This window comes from Castor canadensis, unplaced genomic scaffold, assembly GCF_047511655.1.
Source record: "Castor canadensis unplaced genomic scaffold, mCasCan1.hap1v2 HAP1_SCAFFOLD_1295, whole genome shotgun sequence".
NCBI classification, from domain to species: Eukaryota; Metazoa; Chordata; class Mammalia; order Rodentia; family Castoridae; genus Castor; species Castor canadensis.
The window spans coordinates 1-27,971 of NW_027395469.1; the positions used below are offsets into that span (position 1 = coordinate 1).

The following is a 27,971-nucleotide window of genomic DNA, read 5'->3' on the forward strand; positions in this document are numbered from 1 at the left end:
CCCATGAACCTTCAAACTGGTGAGATAAGCAACCTTTTTTCTTTACAAGTGAGCTGCCTCTGGCGTTTCATTGCAGTCACACAAGACTGATTAATACAAATTTGTTAAAGCAAATGCTAACCACTTGGACATGGATCAAACTGCATCCATACCTCACACCATAGAAGAATAAACTCCAACTCCAACTGGGTCAGTGATCTAAATGTCAAAATGAAACCTTACAAGAAAAGAAGGAACCAGGTGGATTTCTCTGTAACCTCCATGTGGGGTAAGGCTTTCTAACTATGACTCAAACATTAAGACATGTGCTTTTAGTGGTGATGAACTAATGGACTGGATTTACCCTCCTCCTGCAACCCTCCCACACACAGAAGCAATGGTTCTCAAGACACTGGTCCCTATGCAGTGAAGGACGGTGACCCATCAGAGGTGGAAACAAGGACCTCTCCAGACTGTGGAACAGGGGAGAAGGGGCAGAGCTTAGGAGAAGGAGGTGAGAGTGGGAGAAATAGGCAGGAAAAATATAAGCTATGAGGAAGAAACCAGTGAATAAAGACTAGCTCAGAAATGGCTGAGATGTTATAACTAGTAGAGAACACCAGAACAGTTTATAATTGTATTCCACATGTTCAAAAACTTGACTAGAGACCCAAACAGAACTGTTACTGGTGAAAAGTATAAAATTTGAGGTGAAAATTACACTGGACAAGATCAAAGGCATTTCAGGGATAAACAAAACAAAACATGAAAACTCGAAGACAGAGCTATCGAGGCCGTATACAATGAAACCGACAGGAAAATTAAACTGAAGAGCATTGGGGGAACTTGTGGACAATTTCAACCAGCAAAGAAAGCTGGGGCATTGGAGAAGCAATGAAGGGGAGAATTCCCCCAAAGTTGATGAAAACCACAAACCCAAGAACCAAAAAGTTCAACAATCCCCAAGCACAGAAACATGAAGAAGGGGACACTATGACAAATCACACTAAAACTTCCAAACTGGTGAGAAAAGTTTTAAAACAGCTATGCAAACAGTGTGGGGGACATATTTATATACAGAGGAACAAAGTCAGGTGAGATCAGATTTCTTTCAGAAACACTGCAACTGAGAAGAGGGGGAGGAATACATTTAAAGTGTTGGGGACACTCTAGCAAGAATCCCATTAAAGCAAAGGAAATATGAGGACATTTTCTGACATAGAGGAGCTGAAAGAATTCCTCACTAACTAGAAATGTTAAAGTCTTCAGACAGCAGTGAATGCCAGCAGAGGGGCGAGGGAGTGTTTGGTTCATGTCCAGCAACACAACGATCTGGAGGACAAGGTGGTCAGCTCTATGTAAGTTGCATGTTCCACCCTGTCTAGTTATAAAAAAAATGCAAAGGCCGCCAAAACACACTACCAGGCTTAAGCCATTTGGAGTGACCAAGAGTTATGTTTGGGTCATTCACATGTCGTTTTAATCTTATTATAATGGCAGATGGTGTCTCTCTGTGGGTTTTGTCTTATGTGGTGAAGGGTAGTCACAATTTGTGTTATGGAACAAGGGAACAAGGGAGATGTCAGTCACAGGAGAGGACATGCCCTAAGAGGTAGAGGAGAAGAGGGAAGGAGGCCCTCTTGTGCCAATATGAAGGCTGCAAATGGGAGTTTAAACTCACGGTTAAGATGAGACATGGCCTAAACACAACACCAGCTCCTCCTAGCCTAGGGATCTGAGCTGAGCCTTCTTGGTGGTCGCCTTCATCCTATGGGGTGCTCCTGCCATTTTTGCTGTGTTTCTCGCCACTCTTGTGTGTGCCAGCTTTATTCAGATTCAGATACTGGTGTTTTTGTGGTGTCCACTATCGGTCCTTTACGCCCCCCCTTTGTCTTCTTTGTCACTTCTTTCAAGACCACCTTGTATCTCTGGAACCAGCTGTCTTTTCGGTCTCTGTCCTGTTTCTAAGCCTGATTCATTGCATGACCACCTGTGGCTTCATTTTACAGAGCATGCTGTGTTCTTTCTTTGACCCCCTTGCTGTCTCCCAGACCACACAGAGACCCCCTGTCTTGACCTGTGATGGTTCTGAAGAGGCTCCTTGGGCACATCCCACCTATTGGTTTCTTTGCTTGGGTCCACCCAACCTGGACCCTCTTGCTCCCCCATGGTTACTTGCTATAGGGCAATGTGGCTCCAGTTTTCAGCTTGTCAGACGTTTGCCCCAACACTTTCCCTGCCTTTCTCAGTCATTTGGTATGTTCCTCTCTGTCCCAAACTCCCAGCTGTCCACAGGACATGAAGGCCCTACAGGTCTGCCCTATCACACACTTCTCACCAATAAGGAGTCTTCCCTTGAGTTCGTAATGAGCCTCCCTCCCTACAGAAGTTGACAGGAGATTGTGCAAGTTTTTAATCCATCGGTACCCCAATAAAAGATAAGAGGGACCTAGACAGATGGGGATTGGACAGGCACATTACACCAGTCTCCTGGGGCTGCCGAGGGGCACCTTGAAGACCCAGATGTCACTAGAGCATAAGATGGGGAACACCTCCCCTGACCTAATGGTTCACCTCACTATACCAAGATTCTACAGCCTATGGGGGAAATCATTCTAGGAACCTCTTTTTTTATTTTTTGGTGGTATTGGGGTTTGAACTCAGGGTCTCATGCTTGCTGGGCAAGCACTCTACTGCTTGAGCCCCTCCTCCAGCACCACTCTTTCTTTTCTTTTTTGGGGTCCCAACATTTTATCCCTTTGCACTCTCCTTTGGGATGCATTCTGAAGAACTGGGCCAGGTTTCCTACAACCCTCAGGAAAAAGGCTCATCTTTTTCTGCAACACAGCCTGGCCACGATCACAATTAGAGAGTAGAGAAAATGGCCTGAAAACAGAAGAATACATTTTAATACTATTTTGCAATTGAATCTATTTGGCAAAAAAAAAAAAAAAAAAAAAAAGAGGGAAAGTGGTTAGAAGTCCCATAATCTAGGCTTTCTTGTCTTTGAGGGACCAGGAAAATCTCTGAGTTACCTACAGATTACACTCTGCTTTGCTGGTAACATTGGGCCCTTCAACTATGTCACCTAACCTGGGGTATTCTCTATAGTTCCAGCCTCCTAACTTGGACCCCAAAACACCAGCCCCTTCCTCACTTTACTCCCCAATACCAAGCACCCCCTCTGCTCCTGATCCCAGTCTCCGCACCCTGGATTCCTTTCCTATCCAAGACCTCTACCTGCCAAATGTCTCCCCCTCCAGGAGGCTGGAGGACACTGGGGAGCAGTCCGTGGGTTTGAACTCCGGGATTTGCACTTGCCAGGCAGGTGCTCAGCCACTGAGCTATGCCCCCCTCCCAGAACCAATTAACTTTTTATGCAGGATCTAGAACAAATCAAACAGGACTTAGGGAAGTTCTCTGATAATACTGATAAGTGCACTGAAGCCTTCTACCACGCCACTCAGGCTTTTGCTGACCTCCACAGGACTGACCCTAAATACCCCATAGGAAAAATAGCAGTCCCCCAATATGATCTCCATTGGGACTATAATGGGGTGACACTGGTATAGAGATAAAATGATAATTTGTATAGTGGAAGGATTACACACTGGTAGAATGAAACCTTTATACTAAATTGTCCAGCACTGGCCAAAGACCTAATGAAAATCCAACAGAGAGACTAAAAGAGGCTCTAATCAAGCATACCTCTATGGACCCTACCTCAATGGAGGGTCCCTTATCTTGAGAGATAAATTTGCCACCAAGTCTGCCCCAAATATAAGGAGAAAGTTAAAAGCTGCGTGCTGGTGGTTCATGGCTATAATCCTAGCTACTTGGGAGGCAGGGATCAGGACAATTGCAGTTCAAAGGCAGCCCAGGAAAATAGTTCACAAGATCCTATCTTGAAAAATATCCAACCCCAAACAGGGCTGGAGGAGTGGCTCAAGTGTTAGAGTGCCTGCCTAGCAAGCATGAGGCTCTGAGTTCAACCCCACTGCCAAAAAATGGGAGAAGATTACAAAAATTGACTATAGGTAGCCTTCTCTATCAAAATTGAGAAGGGGATTTTGAAGGGTCAGAGGAAAGAGTGCAAAAGGAGGAAAGGAAAGCCCAGATATTGACTGACTTACAAGGCCACCCTTTTCCATCCTGGCAAAACCCAGGAGACCCTGAAGGGGCCTACCACCATTGCAAAAAGCCCAGACACTAGAAGAAAGGTGGTCCCAGTAAGGAAAAGCCCTCTGAAACTCCTGCCTGCAATGTGGGAAGGAAGATTACTGGAAGATTGATTGTCCTGAGAGCCAAAGGAACCTCAGGCTGAGCTCTCACCAAATGATGACCCAGGAGTGAGAAGACCTTCAGAATCAGCCAGTGCCCACCTGTACCATTCTCAGACATGGGGCTGAGCCAAGGGTGATGCTGGACATGGGAAACAGGGCCATTCAGTTCCTTTTGGATGACACCAAAGGGGACCTTCCTATTAACACTTTAGTTTGGAAATGGGGACTTCTAGGAGGGCCATAAAAGTCCCACTGGTACAGATTCAAATTTAGTAGAATTTGAATCTGTACCATTCCCTCATCAAAAACAATACTCATTAAAGGCAGAAGTTGTTGAAGGACTGAGGCCCTTCATAATCAAGTGTTTGACTTGTGAATTGTTGGTTCCTTTATGACTTCCCATGTGACATTCCTATATTGGGTATTCACAAGCCTAACAGAGAATATAGTTAGTACAGAACTGAGGACTGTTGATGAAACTGTTGTCTTAATCCATCCAGGAGTCCTAAATGCTTAAATACTACTGGGAAAAAAAAATCCCTCCAGATACCCAATGGTACACATCCTAGACCTAAAGGATGCTTGCTTCTGCATTCCCTTGGCTCTAAACTCTCAGTAACTGTTTGCTTTTAAGTGGTCAGATTCTTGACCACTTGAATTGGTTAATTTGGACTGCTCCTCCCAAAGGGGTTCAGAGATAGCCTCTCTACCATTTTGGCCAAAGGTTTTACAAGACCTCAAATTAGAATCTGGAACTATATTACAATATGTAGATGACTTTCTCATCTGCTCCCTGACAGACGGATTAGCCAAAGACCAAGCCATGGGGGCCTTAAATTTCCTGGCTGATGGTGGACTTAAAGTATCCAAGAAAAAGGCACAATTGGTGAAACAAGGTCACTTATTTGGGTTTTATCCTGACGCCAGAAATGAGGGCTCTCTCTCTGGAATTAGTACAGACCACACTGAGATTGCCCCTGACTATTACCAATAGGCAACCCTGGGCCTTTTGAGGCCTCGCTGGATTTTGCAGACTCTGAATTCTAGTCTATGGTAAGCCAAACCCCCTACATAAGGCTTTGAAAGGCAATGAAGAATTAGAACTCTTGACTCTGGAGGGGGAATAATTACCAGCCCTTCAGAAGCTCAAAGACTCCCTCTTATATGCTCTGGCCCTGGGGTTGCCTCTGAGAGACAGATCCTTTTAACCAGTGTGAGTGAAAAGCAAGAAATAGCCCTGGGGATGCTGACGCAGTCCCTGGGGACAGGAAAAAGGCCTGTGGGGCACTTGTCTAAACAGTTTAGATCCAGCGGCTAAAGGCTGGCCTGGCTGCCTGGGAGAAATAGCTACAACTGCTCAGTACAGAAGGCATCCATGCTAACTCCGGGAGTGCGCTTGGAGGTCTCACCCACCTGCCCCCCAATGAGGTGGCTCCTTTATTAGAACTTAAAGAGGCCTAATTGGCTGTCTAACAACCATCTATTAGAGTATCAGACTTTAATATCAGAAAATCCAGAAGTAACTCTATAGATGTGAAATATTTTCAATTCTACCACCTTTTTATCTTGACTCCATAAGAACACACTCCCTGCACATGACTGCATAGGCATTCCATTGCTACCTTCTGCCTGTAGAGCAGACAATTCAGATTATATCTGGAACAGAGGTGGAAGTTCTTTTGTTCAGGAGGGTACTTGCAGGGTCTCATATACTGTGGTCTCTTTATCCCAGGGGATGGGGCAAATTATTGCCATTCAATGCATCAGCTCAGCTGGCTGAGGTAGGAAAAGGAAAAGGGTCATCATATATTCAGATCCTAAATCAGATTCCTGGTTTTACAGCATCTGCATCTTATTTGGCAGTACCCGGGTTTGAACTCAGGGTCTCACACTTTCTAGGCAGGTGCTCTACCACTTGAGCCACTCTACTGCCAGCACTGCCTACTGCTATTTGGATGGAGAGAGAATCCCATTAGGTGTGACCCTTGACTATTAGCTTTTACGGCAGGCAACCCTTTAGAACAGCCATAGTCACTGCTAGGGACATTGAAAAGGAACCTCAAGTAGCAGAGGGAAACTGATTTGATGACCAAACTGCGGACTCTTTGAGAGATGGCCTGATTCCCACCCACTCAGTGGTCTCATACATTACTCCCAATTACATCCCAGAGGAGACACAGTAGGCCTCTGAAAAGGGTACAATCTGAATGCAAGTGGATGGTTTAATCTTGAGACACTAAGCACCTACTTCAGGCCATCAATGTCAAGTCATTAGGAATACCCATAAGTCTTGACACTTTGGAAGATACAAATTAACCCAGCTATGTAACTGTTTACAGGGAAGGGCCTGGCTCAGACTATCAAAGAAGTAACTAAGACTTGCTCTGTCTGCTCATTAAACAATTCTCAGAGCAGATGCCCTCTGGATTTAACCTCCCTAGTTCAAAGACATGGCTTTTACTATCTGGAAGAGGACTGGCAAGTAGATTTCACCCAGTTACTGCCATATCAAGGGTTTCAATACATTCTGGTTTTTGTAGATACTTTCATGGATGGATTGAGACCTTCCCTACCTGGACTGAAAAAGCCACTGAGATTAACATGGCCCTATTACACTAAAGAATTCCCAGATTTTGTCTTCCCTTGTCACTTCAAAGGGACAATGGACCTCCTTTGCCTCTGAGATTATTCAATAATCAGCCAAGGTCTTAGGAATCAAATTCTACTTATACTTTTCTTGGAGGCCCCAATACTCTGGGAAGGTAGAAAGAGCTCACTGGATCTTAAAATTACATCTTAAAAAGTCAGCCCAGGCAAATGGTTTATGAAACCTTATCTCGAAAATACCCAACATAAAAAAGAGCTGGTGGAGTGGCTCAAGTGGTAGAGCACCTACCTAGCAAGTGTGAGGCCCTGAGTTCAAACCCCAGTATTGTGAGGAAAAAAGAAAAAAAAAAAAAACAAGAGCTATGTCAGGAAACAACCTTACCCTAGAAAAAGGTTTTACCACTGGTCCTTTTTTAAAAAATTTAATTCTAAAACAGCTCCTGTTTCTTCTCTGGGACTCAATTCTTGTAGGCCTTGTATGGCTCACCTTTTCTTAGACATTTCTATTTGATCATCCTATTTGATGAGGAATAAACTTCACTAACAAAACATGTTATTGCTTTGAACAAATTTCAATAGACTTTAAAAGAATTTGGTCTTAAGGTCTTGCCACAACCAGGATGGCCAACCAGGCCTGGTTCTTTGGTGTTGAGAAAGATCTGTAAGAATAGTCAGACAATCTCATGATTAACTCCTCCCTGGAAAGGTCCTTTTCCTGTCCTCTTTCCATTCCTACAGCCATCAAGGTTCTTGGCATTTCAAGCTGGAACTGTCACAGTTAAGTTAAACCATGGAACTCACCACAGGAACTTCACCTCTAGGCACAAAGGCCACTTATTCTTGATAACCTTGATAAGACGTAAAGTACTCATTTCAAAAGAGATCCAGATCAGTAATTTTCACTATGTATTTGTGAAATTATCATCTTTTGTTTTACTTATTCCCATTTTAGAAACCAACTTTTTCCTAGACTGGGTTCAGCATTTTGCCAAAAGAATAAACAAAAATAATTGCTAGGTTTGTGTCTTACTGGCCACCTCCAGCATTTCTGGGTATTCCCCACTCCAGGAATCAGACCGGAAATTCCTCCAAATTCCCATACATGAGACAGCAGGACAACAGGTTGCTGAAAACCTCTTTAACATCTTAAAGGATACAGCAGCTCAAGGTGCAAGGGGCTACCTAATAACAGATTGGCCATCAGGTTGTTTGCAAAAGTGGCCCTGATATTCCACCCTTCCCTGAGTGCATTTCCTGTGCGACAAGTTTCACGCAGCATCTCCCATCAAGCATGGAACCCATTTCCCTTCCTCTAGCACCTGAGCTGCCCTCGTTACTGGTGTTGAGAACACAATGTAATGAAAAAGATGGAAGGAAGGGACTTCCTGTGCCTTTGCTTTTTTGTTCTTTTGGACCCCTGCTCCTTTATATAAGTGATCCTGGCTAATGCATGCAGGATGCATGGCAATCCTGTCCCGCTTTCTCAGCCAAGGCCTCAGACATGGATGAGAACCTTGCCTGATTAGTCACGCTGCTTAGCTGACTCACTGATTGTAGAGACAGGAACGCATCCTCTGAACACAGCCCAGAACTGCCCAGGTGACCCACAGACTCCTGAGCACTAAGTAGTTGTCATTTTAAGCCACTGAGTCTGGGGATAGTTTGTGACACTGCATTGCTGTGGCAAATAGATAACAGATACAAGGTATGTTAGGGGGAAATCCTAGCTAGTGCTTGACTCACCAAGGTGTGTGATCCAGGGACTGGATCTCCCAAAGGTGGTACATGTTTCTAACTTCCAGGAAAATGCTGTAAGGTTGTAGCAGGGCCTGGGGATCACACCTGGTGGTGGAATCAGTAATCTCTTTGGATCTCACATGAGAATTCTAACGGATCTGATCTATTCCCCAGAGATTCGGGCACTGGGAACTTACGGAAGCTGAGCATGAAGCTGGGGAAGAGATGTAACCCGCTAACCAGAGTCCTCCTTGAAGTCTACATTTTATAGGTATGCATTTTTATATGGTGAATGTGAATGAAGAACAAAGAACACACATGGCCTCAAATCTTGGATGAACCAAATGGGTCCCAAATTCTGCCTGGAAGTAGATTGAAGTGGGGGAGACAAGCTGAAAACCCATTTTATACTTCTCTGCCAAAAAAAAAGAAAAAGTCAAGGGAAGAGGTAACAGGGTCGTTGCAGGGATCTGCCAATCAGAGCATGGAAAACAAGGCACAAGTAAACCTTGCTCACTGCTCCACCTGCTGGTAGCATCCAGCTCATTTCTGTCTCTGTTCCTAGATTTACTTAAAGCAATCTCTAGGGTCCCACAGGTGTCCAGATTGTGCATGTGCCCCCAAACCTGCCTTGCTGCCCATCTCCATCAGGATGAGAAACTTAGCAATTGGCCACCAAATTCTGTCACCCAAACGTGTACTTCTCTTTCCATTCCACTCCCAGGCTCCCCACCTGGAATGTGATCACCTTTAAACTGAATCTGAGCTTGTCCACTGGACTGAAATGTCAATTCTGAAATCTTTCAATTCTAGTTCTTCCTGTATCTCCTCCTGGTCCCTCTCTTCCTATCCATGTCTCTTCTTTTGCTTCCAAGACTAGGTTTGGTACATACATCCCAAGGGCCCAAGTACTTTGGGCTCTCCATCCTGCCAGCCCAGTGTCCTCTGAGAGGCCCTCAAAGTCCAGGGCAAGAGGCCCCAGGCCTTCTGATGCTGGCCCAGTGGTGTGAGCCCATGGCGTCCTTCTTCTCCCCGTGGGCCCCTGGAGTGGACATAATGAGGACGTTCACACATCCTTGGTGGGTGTGCCTCCCCCAAGCTGTAGACACTGCTCCAAGGCTGTGACCACTTCTCAGTCAACCTGTGGGCTCAGCATCCCAGGGGTGCCCAGCAGCACTTTATTTAACAGGCCCACAGCAAGACAGGGGTGGCTGCAGAAAACCCAGGAAGTGCCAGGCACAGCCAGGCCACAGCCACCCAGGTTCCCACTGCACAGGGAGTCCCCGCTGGCTGGAGGGTGGGCTGAGGAGGTTTGGGCTGGAGCTCGGAAGCTGAGGTAGCTGGAGACCTGGGAGGTGACCTGGCTGCACCCAGGCCCTTCCCTCTTGCAGCTGAGCCACACGATCCACGCTCCAGCTGCAGCGGCCCTGGACCTTGACCTTGGTGGCATCTTGGGGCACAGCCTTCGGAGTCTGTTTCCAGGCTCAGGCTGCAGAGGACTCAGCATGACCACTGTCACCAGGCTAGAGGCGAAATCATCCCAGAGCTGCGAGGACCCTCCCCAGCCTGCAGGTCGCTGAGTGCTCGCTGAGTAATGGGAACACAAGGCAAGGGTGTGGTCAGTGTTGCCGCACCCTTCCTGTTTCCTCTGCCCATTCTAGACCACCAGCACTGAGCTTGTAACCCTTCCCCATCGGGAAAAGAGGACATGTCATTTACTGGGACCCTTTCCCAGTTGGACTTCAAGGAGAAGGCCCTGGTGTGATCCCCTAAGGAGCATTTCAGATCTCCTCCATGGCTCACCTCAAACTTGCTCATGAACTCTGCAAAAATGCCAAAGAAGGCCTCAGAAGTGGTGGCTTGAGAATCCTCCCCAAAGAAGGCCAGTGCCTTGCTCAGCTCCTCCATGGCCTCCCGCTGCAGTCCGTCCAGCACCCGCAGTGTGGGTTGGGCTGTCTCCAAAAAGGACTGCAGGACTCGGTTAAGAAAACAGCCACTGCTGGGTATCCTCCCATCCTCCCTTGCTGGGATGTGACCCCAGACAGTGCCCTAGCTGTCCTATTCTCTCTCTGCCTTGGGCCTACTGAGGTCCTGTGTAAGCAGGGAGTGGTGTCCTGCTTGGTGGCCTGACCCACCACCTACTAAGCTCACCCTGGAATCTGTCAGGTCCAGCACAGCCTCTGTTACCCAGCAGAGGCCAGTGTCCCCATTTCCCTGACCACCCACTTATGGTGGCTCTCTCTATTACATTTTTTTTTTTTTTTGGCTGTACTGGGGTTTGAACTCAGAGCCTGGTACTTGCTAGGAAGAAACTCTACCACTTGAGCCACAACCCCAGCCCTTTGGTACACCTCCACTCCATCTCAGCAAAGCCTCTTCTGTCTCTGTCTCTGTCTTTGTCTCTTTCTCTCTCTGCTGCTATGAGGTGAAAAGATGTCCCATTCCACCTCTCCTCTCACTAATGAGAAAACTGGGCCCAAAGAGAGTAAGGGACTTGCCCAAAGTCACACAGATAATAAGGAATTGAGTCAGAGCTTGGGCCTAGGTCTATCTGATGGGACAGCTCAAGTCCCTCTGCAGAGGGACCTTCCATCCTCCCTTCTGCCTTCACCTCCCAAGTAGTTGGAACTATAGGTGTGTATAACCATGCTAGTCTATGAGCACTTGGAATCTAAATATCCCAGGACAGAACCTCTTCCAGGTCCCCTGGGCACACAGCAGCCTATGTCTGAAATCTCTGCTGGGATCTTCAGTGGCCATTGGAGCCACAGCCAGCTCTACATAGCCATCTCAGGGTCCAGTCTGGCTGCTCAGAGGATACCGTCATGACCACAGCAAACCTGTCCTCACTGGAGGGGGACATGCTCTGGCAGGCCTCCTGAATCTCACTAATGGTACCATGGAGATCAGCCAGGTCACCGGTCAGGGCCCGTTGATTCACTGTGGGGAAGGGGACCACAGCCTATTAGGGCACATTTCTAGTGCAGGACAGCAAGCATCTGCCTCCCCACTCCTGCACCCAGCCTACCTTTGGCAGCCAGGGGCACAGTGGGCAGGTCCTGAGCAAAGCCCAGGAGTTCTGGAAAGTGCTGGCTCAGCGATTTGGCAAGGATGTGGAGGAAGGTGGACTTCCCATCCACTGTCTTAGTGGAGTTCAGCTGCAAGTGACCACAAAAACACAACTTTCTCCAGGACCCCACCAAGATTCCTGGTCACATGACCTCAGCTTCTCCTGGGCCAGTTCTTGGCTTTGGGCTTTTTTTTTGAGACAGGGTCTAGCTATGTAGCCCCAGCTGGCCCCAAACTCATGATCCTCCTGCCTTAGCCTCCCAAGTACTGGGATTACAGATATGTACCACCATGCCCAGCTAGTTTCTGGCTTTGATACTCTCTTTCCAACTTCTCTCCTTTTCAAGATGTCAGTCTTGCCAGGCACCAGTGGCTCATGCCTGTAATCCTAGCTTCTCAGGAGGCGGAGATCAGGAGGATCAAAGCAAATAGTTCACGAGACCATATCTTGAAAGAACCCACCACAAAAAAAATAGGGCTCATGGAATGACTCAAGGTGTATGCCCTGAGTTCAAACCCCAGTACTGAGAAAAAAAAAAAAATCCTAAGGCTTGGCTGGTGAAGCCACAATCCCCCACTTTGCTGCAGTCACTTTTCCATTCACCACTCTGGGGGGGTGCCCTCCTGGGTCATGATGTCCTCTCCTCCCCTCTGTCACAACTTAGGCTTGACCTCCCAGCCTGATGGATAGAGATGGGTATTGCTGCCTGGCCCTCACCTCTGTCAGAAAGTTGATCTTGAAGCCAGTGGTCTTGTTCGTCTTGGGTTGTCCATCGTTGAGATAGTTACCCATGGCCAAGACAAACTGCGGGGCACAAGGTAGGTGCATGGTCCAGGTGCTCACCTTCCCCCCAGGTCGGAAGTCCCAGGGGACAGAGGAGCAGGTTAGGCAACCAGGGGGCAGATGCATTCAAACCTCCAATATCTTAGCAAGCTTCCTGCTATTTTTGAGCTCCAAGGATGCCTGTCGCAAGCACTCGAGACTGCCTCGGATCTCCTCGGTCTTCTCCTGTAGGGTGGCCTGGAAGTGAAGGCTGCGCAGGCGGGTCTTGTATTCCGGAACTGACAGCATCTGCCTCAAAGACAGTGCCAGGATTCATCCATTCATCCATTTTCCACCACACCGTGGGACCCACGGGGGACCCACTGCCCCACCTTTGGGGGGTTGAGGGGTGGGATGATGGAAAAGTAAGTAGGATCCCTAGGGACGCTGTCATCCTAGTTACCTTGGCCCTGGGTGGGAACGGGCTATTTAAGTATTAAACTGGGACACAGAGGTCTGAGCAGGGTGGAGGTACAGAAGGGACGTGGGACAGAGGCAGCCCCCACCGCCACCCCTGTCCAGCCACAGCGGGAGCCCTTGGCTTTGAAGGAGAAGGGGGCGTCTCAGCCTAGGCACCTGCAGGACGAACTGGTCCGGCTCGCTGAGGCGGCCGGGCGCCTCTCGGAAGGCCTGGTAGCGCTGCTCCTCATCGGCGTCGGGCGCGAAGAGCAGGAGCTGCGCCAGGTGCGCGGGCTCCAGGCGCCGGGGCTCCATGCTCATGAGCGCCTGGCGTAACTCCGCGGGACTCAGCTTCAGGTGCGCTAGGAGGATGGCTGTGGGCGGGGCCGGGAGTGTGAGGCGGGGGCGGGCCCGGGAGGGGGCGGGGCCCGGCAAAAGAGTGGGGCTTTAAGATTGGCCACAGGCTACTGGGTGGAGCCAAGAGGTGGGCGGGGCCTTCTAAACAAGGGGGCGGGGCGGGGGCGGTTCCAGAGGCGGAAAAGGGCCTTGGGGACTGATCAGACTTAGCTGGTGAGCAGAAACCAAGAAGCTGAGTGGGGCTGGTGGGTGTGGGGAACTAGGGAAGGATCTGCAAAGGGCAGAGTAGAGAAGGTGGCTTGAGATGGGACCACAGCTGAGGGCGGGGCCAATAGGGGGTGGAGCCAATGTCAACCTCTGTGCCCAGGTGGGATTCCCTTAGCCTTGTGCTAGCCAGGTGACAGGTGTCTCGCCCCACATCCTAATCTCAGTCATCCACCCAGGTGGGTCCAAGGCTCTGTGGCCCAGAGGGCCACTGCCTGACTCCAAAAATCCCCCGGGGTTCCCTGGCCCCTCACAAGTGTTGTAGGCCTTCTTGTGGGACAGGATTTCCACCACCTCCTTCTTCCTGAATGGCTCAGGCCTGGGCACCGGCTCTGGAAGGGAAAATAGATAGTTTAATGCGGTTGGAGGTAGGCTGGGGCTACTGTGGCAGAGCCCAGGAGAGGTGTAGCCACAGCCAACCATAAAGGGCCCCCTTCCTCCCAGGCACCACCTGGACTAAATCAACTCCAAGCATCCATGCTCCCCTCATTCCTCAGTCTCCCACTTGGGGTCGCCCAGGTCCAGCCCATCACATTTCATCTATGTGGAATATTCATCCTCCCATTTCCATCTCCTCAGGTGCCCTCTCCCCTGGGCCCTGGGGGCTAAGCTGGCACAGCAATGAAAAACCAGCCACCTCTCAACCTTTCAGATGATTCCTGAATGGACAAGCCTTTTTCCTCCATCCTGGACCACCAGCCCCACACACACAATAACCCTGGCTGCTTAGAATCCCATCCAACCACTACAGAAGATACCAGAAAGGGCTGAGGGGACAGAGATTGCAAGAGATATTTGTGGGCACCTTCTCTTTCACCCTATTCTGGCAGTGTGGCTTGCAGCAAATCACCTAGGAAGTGGAGGTGATCACTTTATCTACCTAGTAGTATTGTCAAGAGATTTGTGTAAAGTCAGCACCTGGCATTTGATCAACACAAAGTAAATACCAGCCATTATTATCTCCATTTTGAGATGGAAAAAACTAACCCAGGACTTGAAAGTTGGAAGACACATTAGGTAAATGTCCACAGTACAGCCCTCAGGGACTCTAAGCCTGAGGACACTACAGAAGGCAGTAAGTGGGGCAGCATGGTGTCTGGGCTTCCCCCAGGGCCATCGGGCCACTCACTCGCAGGTTTCTGGGTGCCGAAGTGGAGTTCCAGGTCGAGGTATTTCACCATGTCACTCAGCTTGTCATAGTCAGAGTCCTCCCCAAGCTGCAAGGGAGCATGGGAAATTCAGAGTAAGAGGCACAGCAATAGCTAGACTGCCTTCCCCTGCTCAGCCCACCCTCTGATGGCTATTCTGGGGGTCCCTGGAGGGAGATCAGCCATCAGGCCCCGGGGATGAAGGCAAGAGCAGAAGACTGCAGATGAAGTTAAATCATCCAAGTTCTCAGGAGAGGAGTCATCTTTCCTTGGAGTCAATAATGTAGCCATTCTTCAAACTCTACAAAGAAGCTGGGCCAGAGGGCTTCTCTGCAATGGTGCTGTGAATGGGCTGATGCTAACCAAGGGGAAAGAAGGTAGCTGAGGAGTCTAGTCCTATTTTGAAGGTTCCTTTACAGGGAGTGAGTCCAATGTGGAGCTGCCCTAGACAGCTGAAGTAGCCAGGGGCTGGGAGCTGGACAGGCGGTGGAGTGAGGTAGGTAGAAAGTGACCATCTGAGGCTTAGACAGGGAGTGGAGAGAGGGCATTTGCCAAGAGAGAGACCCCAAAGGGAGGGCAGGTAGAGAAATGAAGTCTTGGGACATGGCTGGAGGGCAAGGAACCTGATACAGACTTGATTTTGGCCAGTGGAAGGACTACACTATAAACCGAAACTAGAGGACTCATCTAAAGCTGGTAGGAGTAAGGTCTCCGGGCACCCTGCATTTAGGTCTCTATTTGTGGCCTTGTCCTGCTGAGAAGCATCACTAGTAACATGGGAAGGCTCCCTGGAGAAATGGGCTGATACCATCTGGGATCTGAGGGCAGGAGACAGCCCTGAGGCCTGGGGGATGCAATGAGGAAAAAGAAACGTGCCTGCTCAGGGTGGATGTGTGTGAGGCATGCTTTTGGTCCCAAGAAGAAAAAAAGATAAAAGGTTGAAGCTGATGGTGGGCACTGGAAAGGAATAGCCCCCCAGGCCATATTGAAAGGAGTATGGTGTCAGACTAGTGTCTCAGACCTGTAATCCTAGGCAGAGTTTGGGCATGGTAGCACACGCCTGTCATCCCAGCTATGTGCAAAGTGTAGATAGGATATCCAGGCCAGCCTGGGCATAAAGGCAAGACCCTATTTGAAAATTAAAGAGTAAAGGGCTGGAGGCATGGCTAAAGAGGTAGAATCCCTGCCTAACAAATGTGAGGCCCTGAGTATTCCAGTACCTCCGAAAAAAATAGGAAGTGTGGTGTCCAAGAACTCTGTTCTCTCCCCTGAGCTGATCAAGCCCCACTGGGAATTCCATTTAGGGCCTGCTCTTTGGCAAGGTCATCCCCACTGGACTATTGAGTTAGAAAACACATTCTTGGGGGAACAACCTAAAGAAAGTTGAGAGGCAGAAGTTAGGAGTTTCATGATTCAAGGCCAGCCTGGGCAAAAAAGTTAGTAAGGACCCATGTCAACAAAACTAGCCAGTGATGGTGGTGCATGCCTATGATTCCAGCTACATAAGAGGCTGTAGGTAGGAGGATCATGGTCTGAGGCTGGCCCCAGACAAAAATGCAAGACCCTAAAAGAAAACCAAAGCAAAAAGGGTTGGGGATGTGGCACAAGTGGTAGAGTGTCTGCCTAGAAAGTGTGAGGCCCTGAGTTCAAACTCCAGAACCACCAAAAAATAAACAAACCAAAGAAATATAAATCCTGTTCATATTCCAGGTTGGTCAGTTTGTAGATAAAGGAATATTCTTGTTCTGTCTGATTTCAAGGGCCAGACAGAAAATGGCAAGGGAATCTTGAGGAGACAAAATTTCAGAGCAATACAAAGAAGGATGGTTAAGATTGTCCAACAGGAGATGGACAGCCTCAACAGGTAGTGAGTTCCCCATCACTCAAGGTAGTCAAGTATACACTGACGATATCGTGTGGGAGGAGATTCAAGCATCAAAGGAGAAAGGGAAACGGGTATGCATTTTAACCAGCTGCCTTTTGTTTTGTGTTTTGTTTTTGAGACAGGGTCTCACTATAGCCCAAGCTGGCCTTGAACTCGGGATTCTCATACTCTGCCTCCCAAGTGCTTCAGTTAGGATTACAGGGGTGTGTGGCTGCCAGCTGTCTCTCCTCTCTCTCCCTCTCTCCCTCTCTCTCTCTCTCTCTCTCTCTCTCTCTCTCTCTCTCTCTTTCCCCATTGTATTTTTGGCTCAGGGACACAGTCTGGCTTCCATGTGTGCATTGACCCCCCAGGATGGGCATGTTCTTGAGCTGGGCCTCCATTCCTCTCTGCTCAGGGTGACGTTGCAAGAGTCTGGGAGGATGAGTCTTTGCTGCGATTCTGGCCGCCACCCCTGCCGCAGTGCACCAGTGAGTGGGCCCCACGTTACCTACCTGACCCCAAATGGTGCCTTCCGAGTTCTCCACCTGCTCCCACCGCAAGCGCTTGACACTCATGTGGCTGGTCTCGCTGCGCCGGTGGCCCAGGCCCCGGGACAGCACGGGGGGTGCACAGGGCACGGGTGGGGGCAGGGGCGGTGGGGGAGGGGGCGGGACCGGGTGACTGAGTTGGGGGTGGGGCTTGGCTAGTGCCTGAGGAGGGCCCCGGGAACCGTCAGAGGGGCGGGAGCTGGGCTTGGGGTCGTGGAAGGGCAGGGGTGGTGGTGGCGGGGGGCTGAGTGGGGGCGGGGGAATGTGGTCAGAGATGGAGGAGTAGGTCAGGGAGCTGCCTTCCTCGCTGGTGCTGATGCAGTCGCTTGCGCTGCTCCGCTCGTTGGTCACAAAGCTGCCCTGGTCATCGTGAAAACTCATCTGATTGGGAGAAGGCAGATGAGAGGAAGGCGATGGGCCCACATGGACCAGAACGGGTGGCTATGGGTACGCCGTGGTGGGGGGGATGCAGAGTGGGCTAGCCTGGGGCTGAGGGTAAAAGAGCCTGAAGACAAGGAGAGGACAGCCCAAGGCTGTGGGCTGGAGAGCCTGACAAACTGTAGGATAGCCCAGGACAAGGAATGGACTGACCTGAAACAAGGAGTATGGGGTAGCCCCAGACAAAGGATGGGCTAGCCTGGGGAGAGGGAAAGGAAAGCCTAGTGGTTTAGTCTGAGATACTGAGTGGGATAGTCTGAGATAAGGAATGGGGTAACCTGAGACAGTATATAGGATAGCCTCAGGCAAGGGGCAGGATAGATTTTAACAGGGGATGAGGTAGCCTGGAGCAAGGAATGGATGGCTCCCGCCAGGGAGTGGGGTAGCCTGAGACATATTCTAAGACAGACCTGGGCACATGGAGAGATAATCCAAGGCAAACCCCAAGGGCAGAAGGTATCCTGAAGGACTCTGGGGACACTGTTCTTCAGTAGGTCCACACACCCCCTCCCCTTCTACCTTCCACACTGGCACACCCACCTCCTCGTAGTCATTTTCAGGGGTCAGGAAATCATCCACGATGGTGACCCGGGGGCCCAGCTGCTCGCTCAGCACATCCAGGAAGCGGTCTGCATCCCGGCTCCGCATAGGATGGGAAAACGTGAAGAGTTTCCTGCGGCTGGGTGGCCGCACAGGGTCTGGGCTCAGGGGACTGTCCGGACGGATAGGCCCTGGGCCTGGCTGCGGGGAGGGTGCCCTGCTGCTGTCCAGGCTGGCATAGGGGTGGGACTCAGAGCTGCTGGGGGAGGCCAGGCCCCCAGAGCACAGCGGGTCATAGCAGGGAGAGGGTAGGAGCCGTTCACTTGGCCATGAGACGCTGGACAGGGTCCTGGGCCCTGGGTAGGGGATAGAAAATGAGGACCCCTTTCAGCTAGTACCTGATTCCAGGCACAGGCTGGAAGGGAGGCCCTTGAGGGCAGGTCAGCTCTGTGTCCCAGGGCAAGCTACTTTCCCTCTCTGGGCACAGACCCTGGGCAATCTTGCCTCCCAGGCTTGAGTGGGAGGGAGCACCAATTAGCCCCAGGTCAGGCCAGACTCTAATTTATCTGGAAATGTCCCATCCTGGATTCACTGAACACAATCCAAGGGGTGCTGGGATTACAGGCACGCCCTACCATGCTCCACCCCTGGTCCTGCCTTCTGACTGCAGAGAAACTTATCTTTCCAGGTATGCCATTCACAGAGCAATGCAGGAGTCACGGGCTAACATGAGGACTTCTTTGGGGGGAAGCCCTTTTCTTTTGCAGATCCACAGTGGGGACAAAGGAGAGGCTGGGACAAGACTGACATTGTGGCTCCTACCATGCATGGAGGACTCTGGGGTTCCCCACGAGTCAGTCAGAGGGTGTGCCTGGGAGTGGGAACGACACCCAGACAGACAGACAGCCGAGAGGACAGAGGATGTGCCTGGGAGTGGGGACGACACCCAGACAGACAGACAGCCGAGAGGACAGAGGGTGTGCCTGGGAGTGGGGACGACACCCAGACAGACAGTCGAGAGGACAGAGGCCAGTGCCCCCTGAAGATCTGAGGCTAGCTGAGTCCTTACCTGCTGTGCCCATGAGGCTTGGACCTGGAGGGGAGGCCCGGGATTTGGACACGGTCCCCATCTTCCCTTTAAAGCTGCTGTTCAGTCGAGACTCAAGCTCTGCGTAGACAGCTGACATCTGGTGGGATGGGGTGGGAGGCCAATCAGAGGTGAGTCCCACCCACTCCCACTGTCCCCACATGGACCCAACATGGTCTTGGAGGCCAGGCGTGGGTAGTCTGTCCCAGCCAGAAAAAAAACACCAGCATGCCGTGCTCTGGGGTCCCCTGAATCTCACCTGATGGGCCACCCATTGCCCACCCCTCACTGCACCCCTGGAAGGCAAAAAAAAAAAGTCTTACCATCTTGGGGTTGGGAGTCTCAGGGAGGGAGGTGCCATCACCAGCCTGGCGCTCCCCTGGGATCAGAGGAAGAGGCATATCAGGGCAGTCGCCGAGACCTTCCGGGAGGGTGCCACAGAGCTCCACTTAGTACATCTGAGCTTTCAGGCTCAGGCTCCAGCCCAGACCCAAGCCAGACCCAACAGGCCTCACAGAACCAGGAGCAGCTCCACTCAGCCCACCCACCCCCATCAGTCCCTGTCATTCCTCATCTCACCAAGCCCATTGTGCAGGAGGGGAAACTGAACCCAGCCTTTCCATCCGGGGCCTTACCGCAGCTGAGGCTGGACTCCAGGCCCTGGGAGTGGAGGCTGCGGCGGCAGATGGAGGAGGCCCTAAGGGAGCTCCGTGGTTGGGGTTCTGGTGTGGGTTCTGGTGTGGGCTCCGGCTCCAGTTCCAGCTCAGACTCAGGCTCTGCTGTGGGATATGCAGGGAAGGCTGGGGACCTGTCCTCTCAGCCTCCACAGGTAAGGAGAGCAAGGGTAGACATGTCTGCACTCCAGACCACAGAGCCTTCTCTGCTTGTGTCTAGGGTAACTGTTTAGGGGAAGTCCTGAGGACAGAAACCAGGTGGCCGGAGCACCTGGGAGCAGCCAGCCTGAGCACAGAGGACAGAGTGGAGGCCCCAGCTGTTCCCAACAGGACACCATGTTTTCAGGGTCTCAACACCCTGTGTTCGGATCAGTGCGGCCCAAACAGGCTGGTAGAGTAAAATGAAAGGCTCCAGGCCCAGGCAGATGTGTGTGCATGGGCTGCCCAGCTTGGTCCCTGAGCTGCTTCCATTTTCTTTCTTTTTTTTGTGGTACGAGGCATTGAATCCAGGGCCTCCAGCATGCTGGGCAGATGCTCTGGACTTGTTTTATTTTTAGTTTTTTGAGATAGGGTCTTAAATGTTGCCCAGGCTGGCCTTAAAACTTTTTTTTTTTTGTGGTACTGGGGTTTGAACTCAGGACCTACACCTTGAGCCACTCTACCAGCCCTTTTTTTTTGTGATGGGTTTTTTTCGAGGTAGGGTCTCACTAACTGCAAGCCTCCTGAGGGACTCCTGCGAAAGCTAGGATTACAGGCATGAGCCACTGGTGCCTGGTTGACCTTAAACTCTTAATCCTCCTCCCTCAGTCTCCCAAATATCTGAGATTACAGGCATGTACCACAACCCCTGGCTTGGGCTTCTTGCTAAAGTCCACAGCCTTTCCTCAGGAAATTGTGGGTGCCTAGGACTAGGGACACTGGGCACACAAGGGTCAGCAAAAATCAGACCTGTAAGGATTGCTCCAGCCAGTGTAGGGTGTCCGTAGTAGGTAAAGCCACAGGGCTCCCAATACTTGTTATTCACACAGCCTCAGGGATGAAGTCATGGTTTGAAGGGCACCAGGAGGGGTACACTCTAATAGGTAACCAGCGGTGGGGAAACCAGGCTGCATGTGACCCGGCAGACTCACATATGTGCTTCTGTGCACCAAAGCCCATCAGCCAGGATGACCCACAGGCCACAACCCAGCCGGCAGGTGCAGGTCTATCAGTAAACAGCAATTGCACGATTTTCTTGACCTGTGACACATTTCCCAGGGTGTAAGGTACTCCTACTGAAATAATTCCCATTTTGTGCACGAGAAGCCTGAGATCCCAGGCAGTTAGGCAGGGTGTCTGAAATTCTCAGGTTTTGCCGTGTGTGCTACATCAAGGCCAAACTAGGTAGCCATACCCTCAGCACCAAGTCCGGGCCAAGCTCCCGTGTGTTGAGCACAGATTTGCCTGGCACACCTTTGTGTGGGAGGGCAGGTGTACAGCTTCACAGGTGAGAGCAGGGATATGGCTGGTCCCCTGGGGGGCAGGGCAGCTGTTTACCTGTCATGGCCGTGTAGCCCAGGAAGCATGCGATTTTCTCCTGGCAGAGCTCCTGTTCCTCATACGTCAGGAGCTGGTAGATAAACTGCCACAGCACCTGTTTGGCAGGGGTGTCTAGCACAGGGTAGACGTCGACAATGAGGGTGTCGATATTCCTATGGAGGATACAGAAGCAAGGGGTTCATTACTCAGGGGCTCCCTGTGGGGGTGGGGTTGTCAAGGATGTAGGTTGTCACACTACAGAATTCAGCTCATGCCCTGCCCCCCCCCTCAAAAAAGACAAGAGCAGTGGACAGGATTCAGGGACAGGCTTGCTCACACTCAAATCCCAGCTCCACCACTCACCAGCTAAGTGACCTTTCTCAAGTTACTTAACTTCTCTGCCGAAGTTTCCTTGTCTATAAAATGTGGATAAAAATAGCATGTACTACACAAAGCTGTTGTGGAGATTAAAATACATGAAAGGTATTGGGAGCTGGGACTCACTGTATCAGGGAGCAACCGATGATGGCCTGTAGGCTAAAATCTGCTGCCACCTGTTTTTATAAAGAAAGTTTTGTTGGGGATGTGGTTCAATGGTAGAGCACTTGCCTAGCACACACAAGGCCCTGGGTTCAATCCCCAGCATGGAAGGAAGGGAGGGAAGGAAAGAAAAAAAAAGGAGGGAGGGAGGGAGGGAGGAAGGAAGGAAGGAAGGAAAGAGGGAGGGAGGGAGGGAGGGAAAGGAAGGAGGGAGGGAGGGAGGGATTATTGAAACATGGTAACAGCCACAAACAATTGTCTTCATTTTGTCTATTACCCAAAAAAAAGCCCAATAAAACAAAAATGGAGAACTGGTAGAGTGTAAAGTGGCTCAAGTGGTAGAGCACCTGCCTAGCAAGCATGAGGCCCTGAGTTCAAACCCCAGTACTACCAAAGAATAAACAAATAACTATGTAAAACAAAAGTCGAAAAAGGGTATGAACAGGTAATTTAGTGAGGGACACAGAAAAACAGCATGAGTATATTAAAAGATACTCACAATAATTAGTAATAAAAGAAAGACAAAATAATAGGATATCATTTTATGACTAAAAAAAACTACCAAAAATAAAAAAACTGGCCAGCGCTAGTGGCTCACACCAGCCATTCAGGAGGCAGTGAAGAGGAGGATCATGGTTTGAAGTCAGCCCAGGCATAGTTTGCAAGACCCTATCTTGAAAAAAAATCCATCACAAAAAAGGGCTGGTGAAGTAGATCAAGGTGAAGGCCCTAAGTTCAAATCCCAGTACCGCCAAATAATAAAATAAAAAGCTGGACCCTCAGGAATTTGTTCGCAGTATATATTAAATACATAGAATTAAATGGGAACAAGAGCTAAGCACACGCTACTCGAGAAAAAGTCATACAGGAAAGACGACCTATGATTCCATCACATAAAACACCATTCTTTTTTCAAGAATACCTTTAAATGTAAGGATGGCGGACTGGTGGCCAGCACAGCGAGAAAAAGTGGAGCCAAAAGGGAATGAAAAGTAGAGATAGAACACATGTCAATCCCTGGACTAATGGATGAGTAAAATATCATGGTGTATCCATGCAATAGAATGTATAAAACTTGGATAACCTTGAAAAATATGCTAAGTGGAAGAAGCCAGATATAAAAACTCACATATTATTGATTCCATTCATAGGAAAGTCCAAACTAGAAAAATCTGTAGACATAGAAAGTCGAGTAGTCATGGCTTAAGGTCAGGTGATGGCGATAAAGGAGTGTGGACAGGAGTGTCACAGTGAAAGGGGATTTAAACTCAGGGCCTCACACTTGTTAGGCAGGCACTCTACCACTTGAGCCTCCAGCCCTATTTCATCTTTTTTTTTTTTGAGATAGGGTCTTGAGAACTATTTGTCCTGGCTGTCTTCAAACCTCCATTCTCCTGATCTCTGTCTTCCCAGTAGCTAGGATTTCAGGCATGAGCCATCGGTGCCTGGCTTTTTAGGTTTCTTTTTTATGTGATGAAATTCTAGGATTGACTGTCGTCATGGTTGCATGCAAAAATCACTGAACTGTACACTCCCAGGGGTGAATTGTACAGATGTGAATTATATCTCACTCAAAGTGTTTAATCAAAACTAAAGGGAATGGATTCGTGAGGGGCTTGGCACAGACCATGTTAAATTATCTTGTGGAAGAGGAGGGTGATGAATACAGCCTACTGCAGTTATGGGGCAAAGACAAAGACCCCCACCCCGATCCCAAGGGCCTGACCTGTGACAAGTGCCCACAGTGGTGGCTTTCATAAAAAGTCCCACCAACCATCCCTGTCTGCCTCACTTCACAGAGAAGAGGATGACCTACCCAAGGTCACGTGGCTGGGAGGTGTTAGAGTTGGGGTTTGTTTTGGAACATCCCTGCCACCCCCTCCTCCCTGAGCCCTTGGACCCAGCTACTGCCTCCATGAAGCCTCCCCGCTAGAGAAAAGGGCTGAAGAGGCACAGGCAGGGAGCCCAGGATGGTGAGGACCTGGGGCCCATCAGGACAGGTCCCCAGCCACCTGTGCTGGAAGAAGCTCTCGAGGGCCCGGCAGACCCCATAGCGCTCAGGAGGCGTGAGCAGGTGCTCCAGCTGCTGGCTGAAGGTCCTCCCCTGGACCCGGATGCTGGAGGGCAGGATCTCGGCCACCCACTGCAGGGAGGTGAGCGCTGACGTCGGGTTGGGGGAATCCAAGGAATCAGAGTCTGTCAGGACCACAGGCAAGGGAGGCATGGGTCACCCAGCGTCCCCAGGCCAGGTGCAGTTTCCCTGGCAGCTGGGAACTAGCAGCCTCCTGAGCTGGCTGTGTGTCCCTGCAGCTGGGGACAGGGATGGAGGCGGATCCCTGAGCAGCATCTGAATGCTGCGCGCTGGGGGTGGGGGTGAAACTATGGCGCCACCTAGGGGCATCAGGTTTGAGGAAAGAGCACAGCCCTCCAGATTGCTAAATCCCACTGCTGTGGCATGGGGGTCTCACCGCTAGCGAACGGGACGAGCCCTTCCTCCACCACCAGCGTGGGCATCGCGCCACTGCCCTGCAGCATGGACACCACCTTGTCGTGGGAGCAATTCCTGCCAAGTAGACATGGCTCAGGAGGGCCCAACAAGTGAGCCCTGTCCATAGCCACCTGCCAAACCTCCCTGTCCTGCAGGAAGAGGCCACACAGCAAGTCCTGGACTATCCAGAGTTCCTGCCTCTCCTGCTCATTCAGGAGAATCCCAGGCTTCAGGGGGCTTGGACTGCTGCTGTCCCAGGCCTGGCCTTCCCAGGCATAGAAGAAGCAATACCCATGTCACCCCCAGGTAGAGCTCCCCTCTCCAGAGCAAGACACAGATGGTCCCTCCCATTCTATGACCCTAGCATGGAGCTGGATATTTTCTGGTTGGGAGGATGACTGCGGTCTTGACCAGGTGAACGGACAGATTCAAGAGTTCTCACTGTACTGGGCACCAGTGTTTCATGCCTATAATCCCAGCCACTCAGGAGGCAGAGATCAGGAGGACTGCAGTTTGAAGCCAGCCTGGTCAAATAGTTTGAGAGACCCTATCTCAAAACTACCCAACATAAAACAGGGTTGGTGGAATGGCCCAAGTCGTAGAGCACCTGCTTAGTAAGCATGAGGCCCTGAGTTCAAAACCCACTGTGCCAAAAAAATAAATAAATAAAAAAGAATTCTTTCTGTACAAGGATAGACACTGGGGACCAACAGATCAGAGATCAGGACCATGGCTAGGGTGTCCCAAGAGGCAGGAATCTTGGGGGATGCTCATCTCCAAGCTCTGGTGAGCCCTGTGGCCTCTAACCTCATGTCCAATCCATTGAGGAAAAGGATCCGGTCACCCGACTTGAGGGCGGCACTGTCAGCTGGACTGCCTGAAAGCAAGAAGAGAGGGTGCTGGTCAGTGGGGCAGGATCTCTCCCTGGAGCTGGTGGGCCCCATCCTGCCCTGGGAGTCAGATGCTGCTTTCCTATTTCTTTGTTGTTGTGGTGGTACTGGGATTTGAACTCAGGCCTACACCTTGAGCTGCTCCACCAGCCCATGATGGGTTTTTTCGAGATAAGGTCTCACAAACTATTTGCCTGGGCTGGCTTTGAACCTTGATCCTCCTGATCTCTGCCTCCCGAGAAGCTGGGATTACAGGTGTGAGCCATTGGTGCCCAGCCTGCTCTCCTATTTTATGGGTAAGAAACAAGACTCCAAGCCATCCTAGAAATGGTAAAGGACTCACCTTTAAGCATGAATTTCATCTGCAAACCAACCAGAACCCACACCCAAGCACCTTCTCTATGGGGCTGTCAAACTCCGGGCCACTATTCACCCACTCCAATCACCCCAGTACCAGGCACAGGCAGTAGGACAGCCCCTAGACTTCAGAACCCCCCTGAAATTGTTCGAACGGATCAATACTGAACCTCATAGCCTGCCTTCCTCATTCCTTCCAGGGAAACCCACATTAAAGGCTCTTGTGTACATTTTACCTGTGTGTGGCATCCTGTGCCCTCTCCTCCTGGGATCTGTGAGTAACAAACCAGGCAAGGGCTCTAGTACTCAGCCATGCCCTCATTCCTTTTGCTTTTAGTTTGCTTTTCAGATTGGGTCTCAGGTCAACTTTGTCTAGGCTGGCCTCAGATTGTGATCTTCCTACCTCTGACTCCCAAGTAGCTGGGATTACAGGTGTGAACCACCACACCCAGATTCCAGTGGCAATTATCTCCTGACTTGTCAGCCTCACCATATATGAATAATAATAAAACCTGCATTAAAACACAGGGGGCTGGCTGCAGTGGCTAATGCTTATAATCCCAGCTACTCAGGAGGCAGAGACCAGGAGGACTGTGGTTCCAGGCCAGCCCAGCGGGCGGAGGGAGATGTTATCGAGATCCAGTCTCAACCAACAAGCTGGGCATGGAAGTACCGCATCTGTAGGTAGAAGGGTCACAGACAAAGGACAGCCCCATGCAAAAACTCAAGACCCTGCCTGAAAAATAACTGAACCAAAAAGGGCTGGGGCCGGGGCTCACAAGTGCAAGACCCTGAGTTCAAAACCCCAGTACCACAAAAGAAAAGGATGGAAGGGAGAGAGGGAAGGGAGGAAAGAGGGAAGAAAGGGAAGGGAGAAGAAAGGGAAGGGAGGAAAGAGGGAAGAAAGGGAATAAATTCCTTTTATTTAATCCTATTTTATTTGGTAGTACTGGAGGAAGGAGGGAAGGAAGGAAGGGAGGGGGGAGGGAGCGAGATAAAGGAAGGAAGGGAGAAGGGAGGGAGGGAGGAAGAGGGAGGGAAGAAAGAGGGAAGGGAGTAAGGGAAGAAAGGGAGGGAGGAAGGGAGGAAGGAGGAAAGAGGGAAGGAAGGGAAGAAGGGAGGGTGCGAAGGATGGAAGGAGGGAGGAAGAACACATGGGAGCAGCTAACTGCTGGTCTGCCATGGTGGTCCTGCAGATCACATCTGGAAGGGAGGCTACAAACTTAGCTCCTATGGATACAGGATTTTCCTTTCTGTCTTTTGTCATTACACCAAAGTTGCTTTGGAAACAAGTAGGAGAAATGGCAAATTATTAACAAAAATATGCTCTCGGATTTGAGAAGTTCTGAAGGCTGGCTGAACAGAAAGGGGAACAGACAGGGAAGACTTCCTGAGATAGGTGGGATGGAAGGAAGATGGTTTCCAGGGATTAGCAAGGAGGAGAGGGTGACAGTGGTGGTGACAATCCAGTGGCCTCCCTGGAAGGGAGGGCAGATCACCAGGCCAGGAATCAGGAGACTCCAGAGTCTCATCCTTGTCTTGGCACAGTCTCTTTAGGCCTCAGTTTCCCCATTTGTAAAAGATCCTTTTGGAGCATCCGTTGGTTTCTTTCTTCCTTTTATTTAATCCTATTTTATTTGGTAGTACTGGAGTTTGAACTTGGAGCCTTGAAATTGCTGGACAGGAGCTCTACCACTTGAGCCACACCCCCAGTCCTTTTTGCTTTAGTTATTTTTCAGATAGGGTTTCACTTCTGCCTTTGGGCAGAAGTGCAAAGCCACTGAAGCTTGTTCCCACAAGTGAAGAAAGGACCAGACTTCAGCAGGGGTACTGATGGGGTATACCCATCCTGTTGACACAGGAGCACTGTGCTCAGGTTCTGGGAGGGGATGGATGCAGGACAGAGCAGATGACCACCCTGTGGAATGATTTTAGGAGGCAGGGTTCAGTTCAGTGTCAGGTGTCTTCCCCACCATGGAAATGAGTACTCCCTTCCCAGGCCCTGCCTTCTTCAAGATACCCTGATTCCAGGAGCAAGAAAGGGCAGACTGGGTGGCAGGAGGAGAGAGATCCAGATTTGGCAGGTTCTGAGGCCTGGCCACCTCTCAGAGTCTGGCTTCCTGGTGAGTTCCCAATCCACACTGGGCTCTCTGCACCAGGAATGATTGTAGCACAGCCTGGGCAAACACCAGCTCTATCCTGGCTGTTCAGGGAGGGCGGCCAGTCCTCTTTGTGGACAAGGAACAACCTGGATAAGGGGCGGGTGAGGAGGGTAGCACGAGGAAGACTTGGAGTGGAGATGCCCAACCCAGGCCTCTGGCTTATTTGGGACACACAGAAGAGACAGGCTGCCTAAGGTTG

At 50.4% G+C, this 27,971-nt stretch overlaps 1 protein-coding gene across 1 annotated transcript; it reads right to left on the reverse strand.

The window, feature by feature from the left end:
• Positions 1–7,706: 7,706 nt before the first annotated feature.
• LOC141420590 (delphilin-like) lies at positions 7,707–25,307 on the reverse strand. The gene is made up of 18 exons (XM_074064653.1): positions 25,171–25,307; positions 24,344–24,438; positions 23,888–24,071; positions 21,354–21,508; positions 19,779–19,922; positions 19,467–19,564; positions 19,126–19,243; positions 18,057–18,412; positions 17,043–17,459; positions 14,648–14,735; positions 13,773–13,850; positions 13,075–13,271; positions 12,592–12,747; positions 12,394–12,480; positions 11,635–11,764; positions 11,428–11,546; positions 10,410–10,574; positions 7,707–10,193 (listed from the first exon to the last, which is right to left on the reverse strand). Exons 1-18 carry the CDS (start codon positions 25,305–25,307, stop codon positions 10,122–10,124), a joined length of 2,796 nt encoding a protein of 931 aa, XP_073920754.1. The 3' UTR covers positions 7,707–10,121.
• Positions 25,308–27,971: the final 2,664 nt, after the last annotated feature.

What these genes read in the sequence shown, in the direction of transcription:
- LOC141420590 (XM_074064653.1), bottom strand. Translation starts at nt 25,307, where the DNA reads ATGGGGCCCACCAGCTCCAGGGAGAGATCCTGCCCCACTGACCAGCAC. An exon ending in GGAGTCCAGCCTCAGCTGCG is followed by an intron (nt 19,565 to 19,778) that starts GTAAGGCCCCGG and finishes CCCTCCCGGAAG; the next exon opens with GTCTCGGCGACTGCCCTGAT. An exon ending in CTGAAAATGACTACGAGGAG is followed by an intron (nt 17,460 to 18,056) that starts GTGGGTGTGCCA and finishes TCTCCCAATCAG; the next exon opens with ATGAGTTTTCACGATGACCA.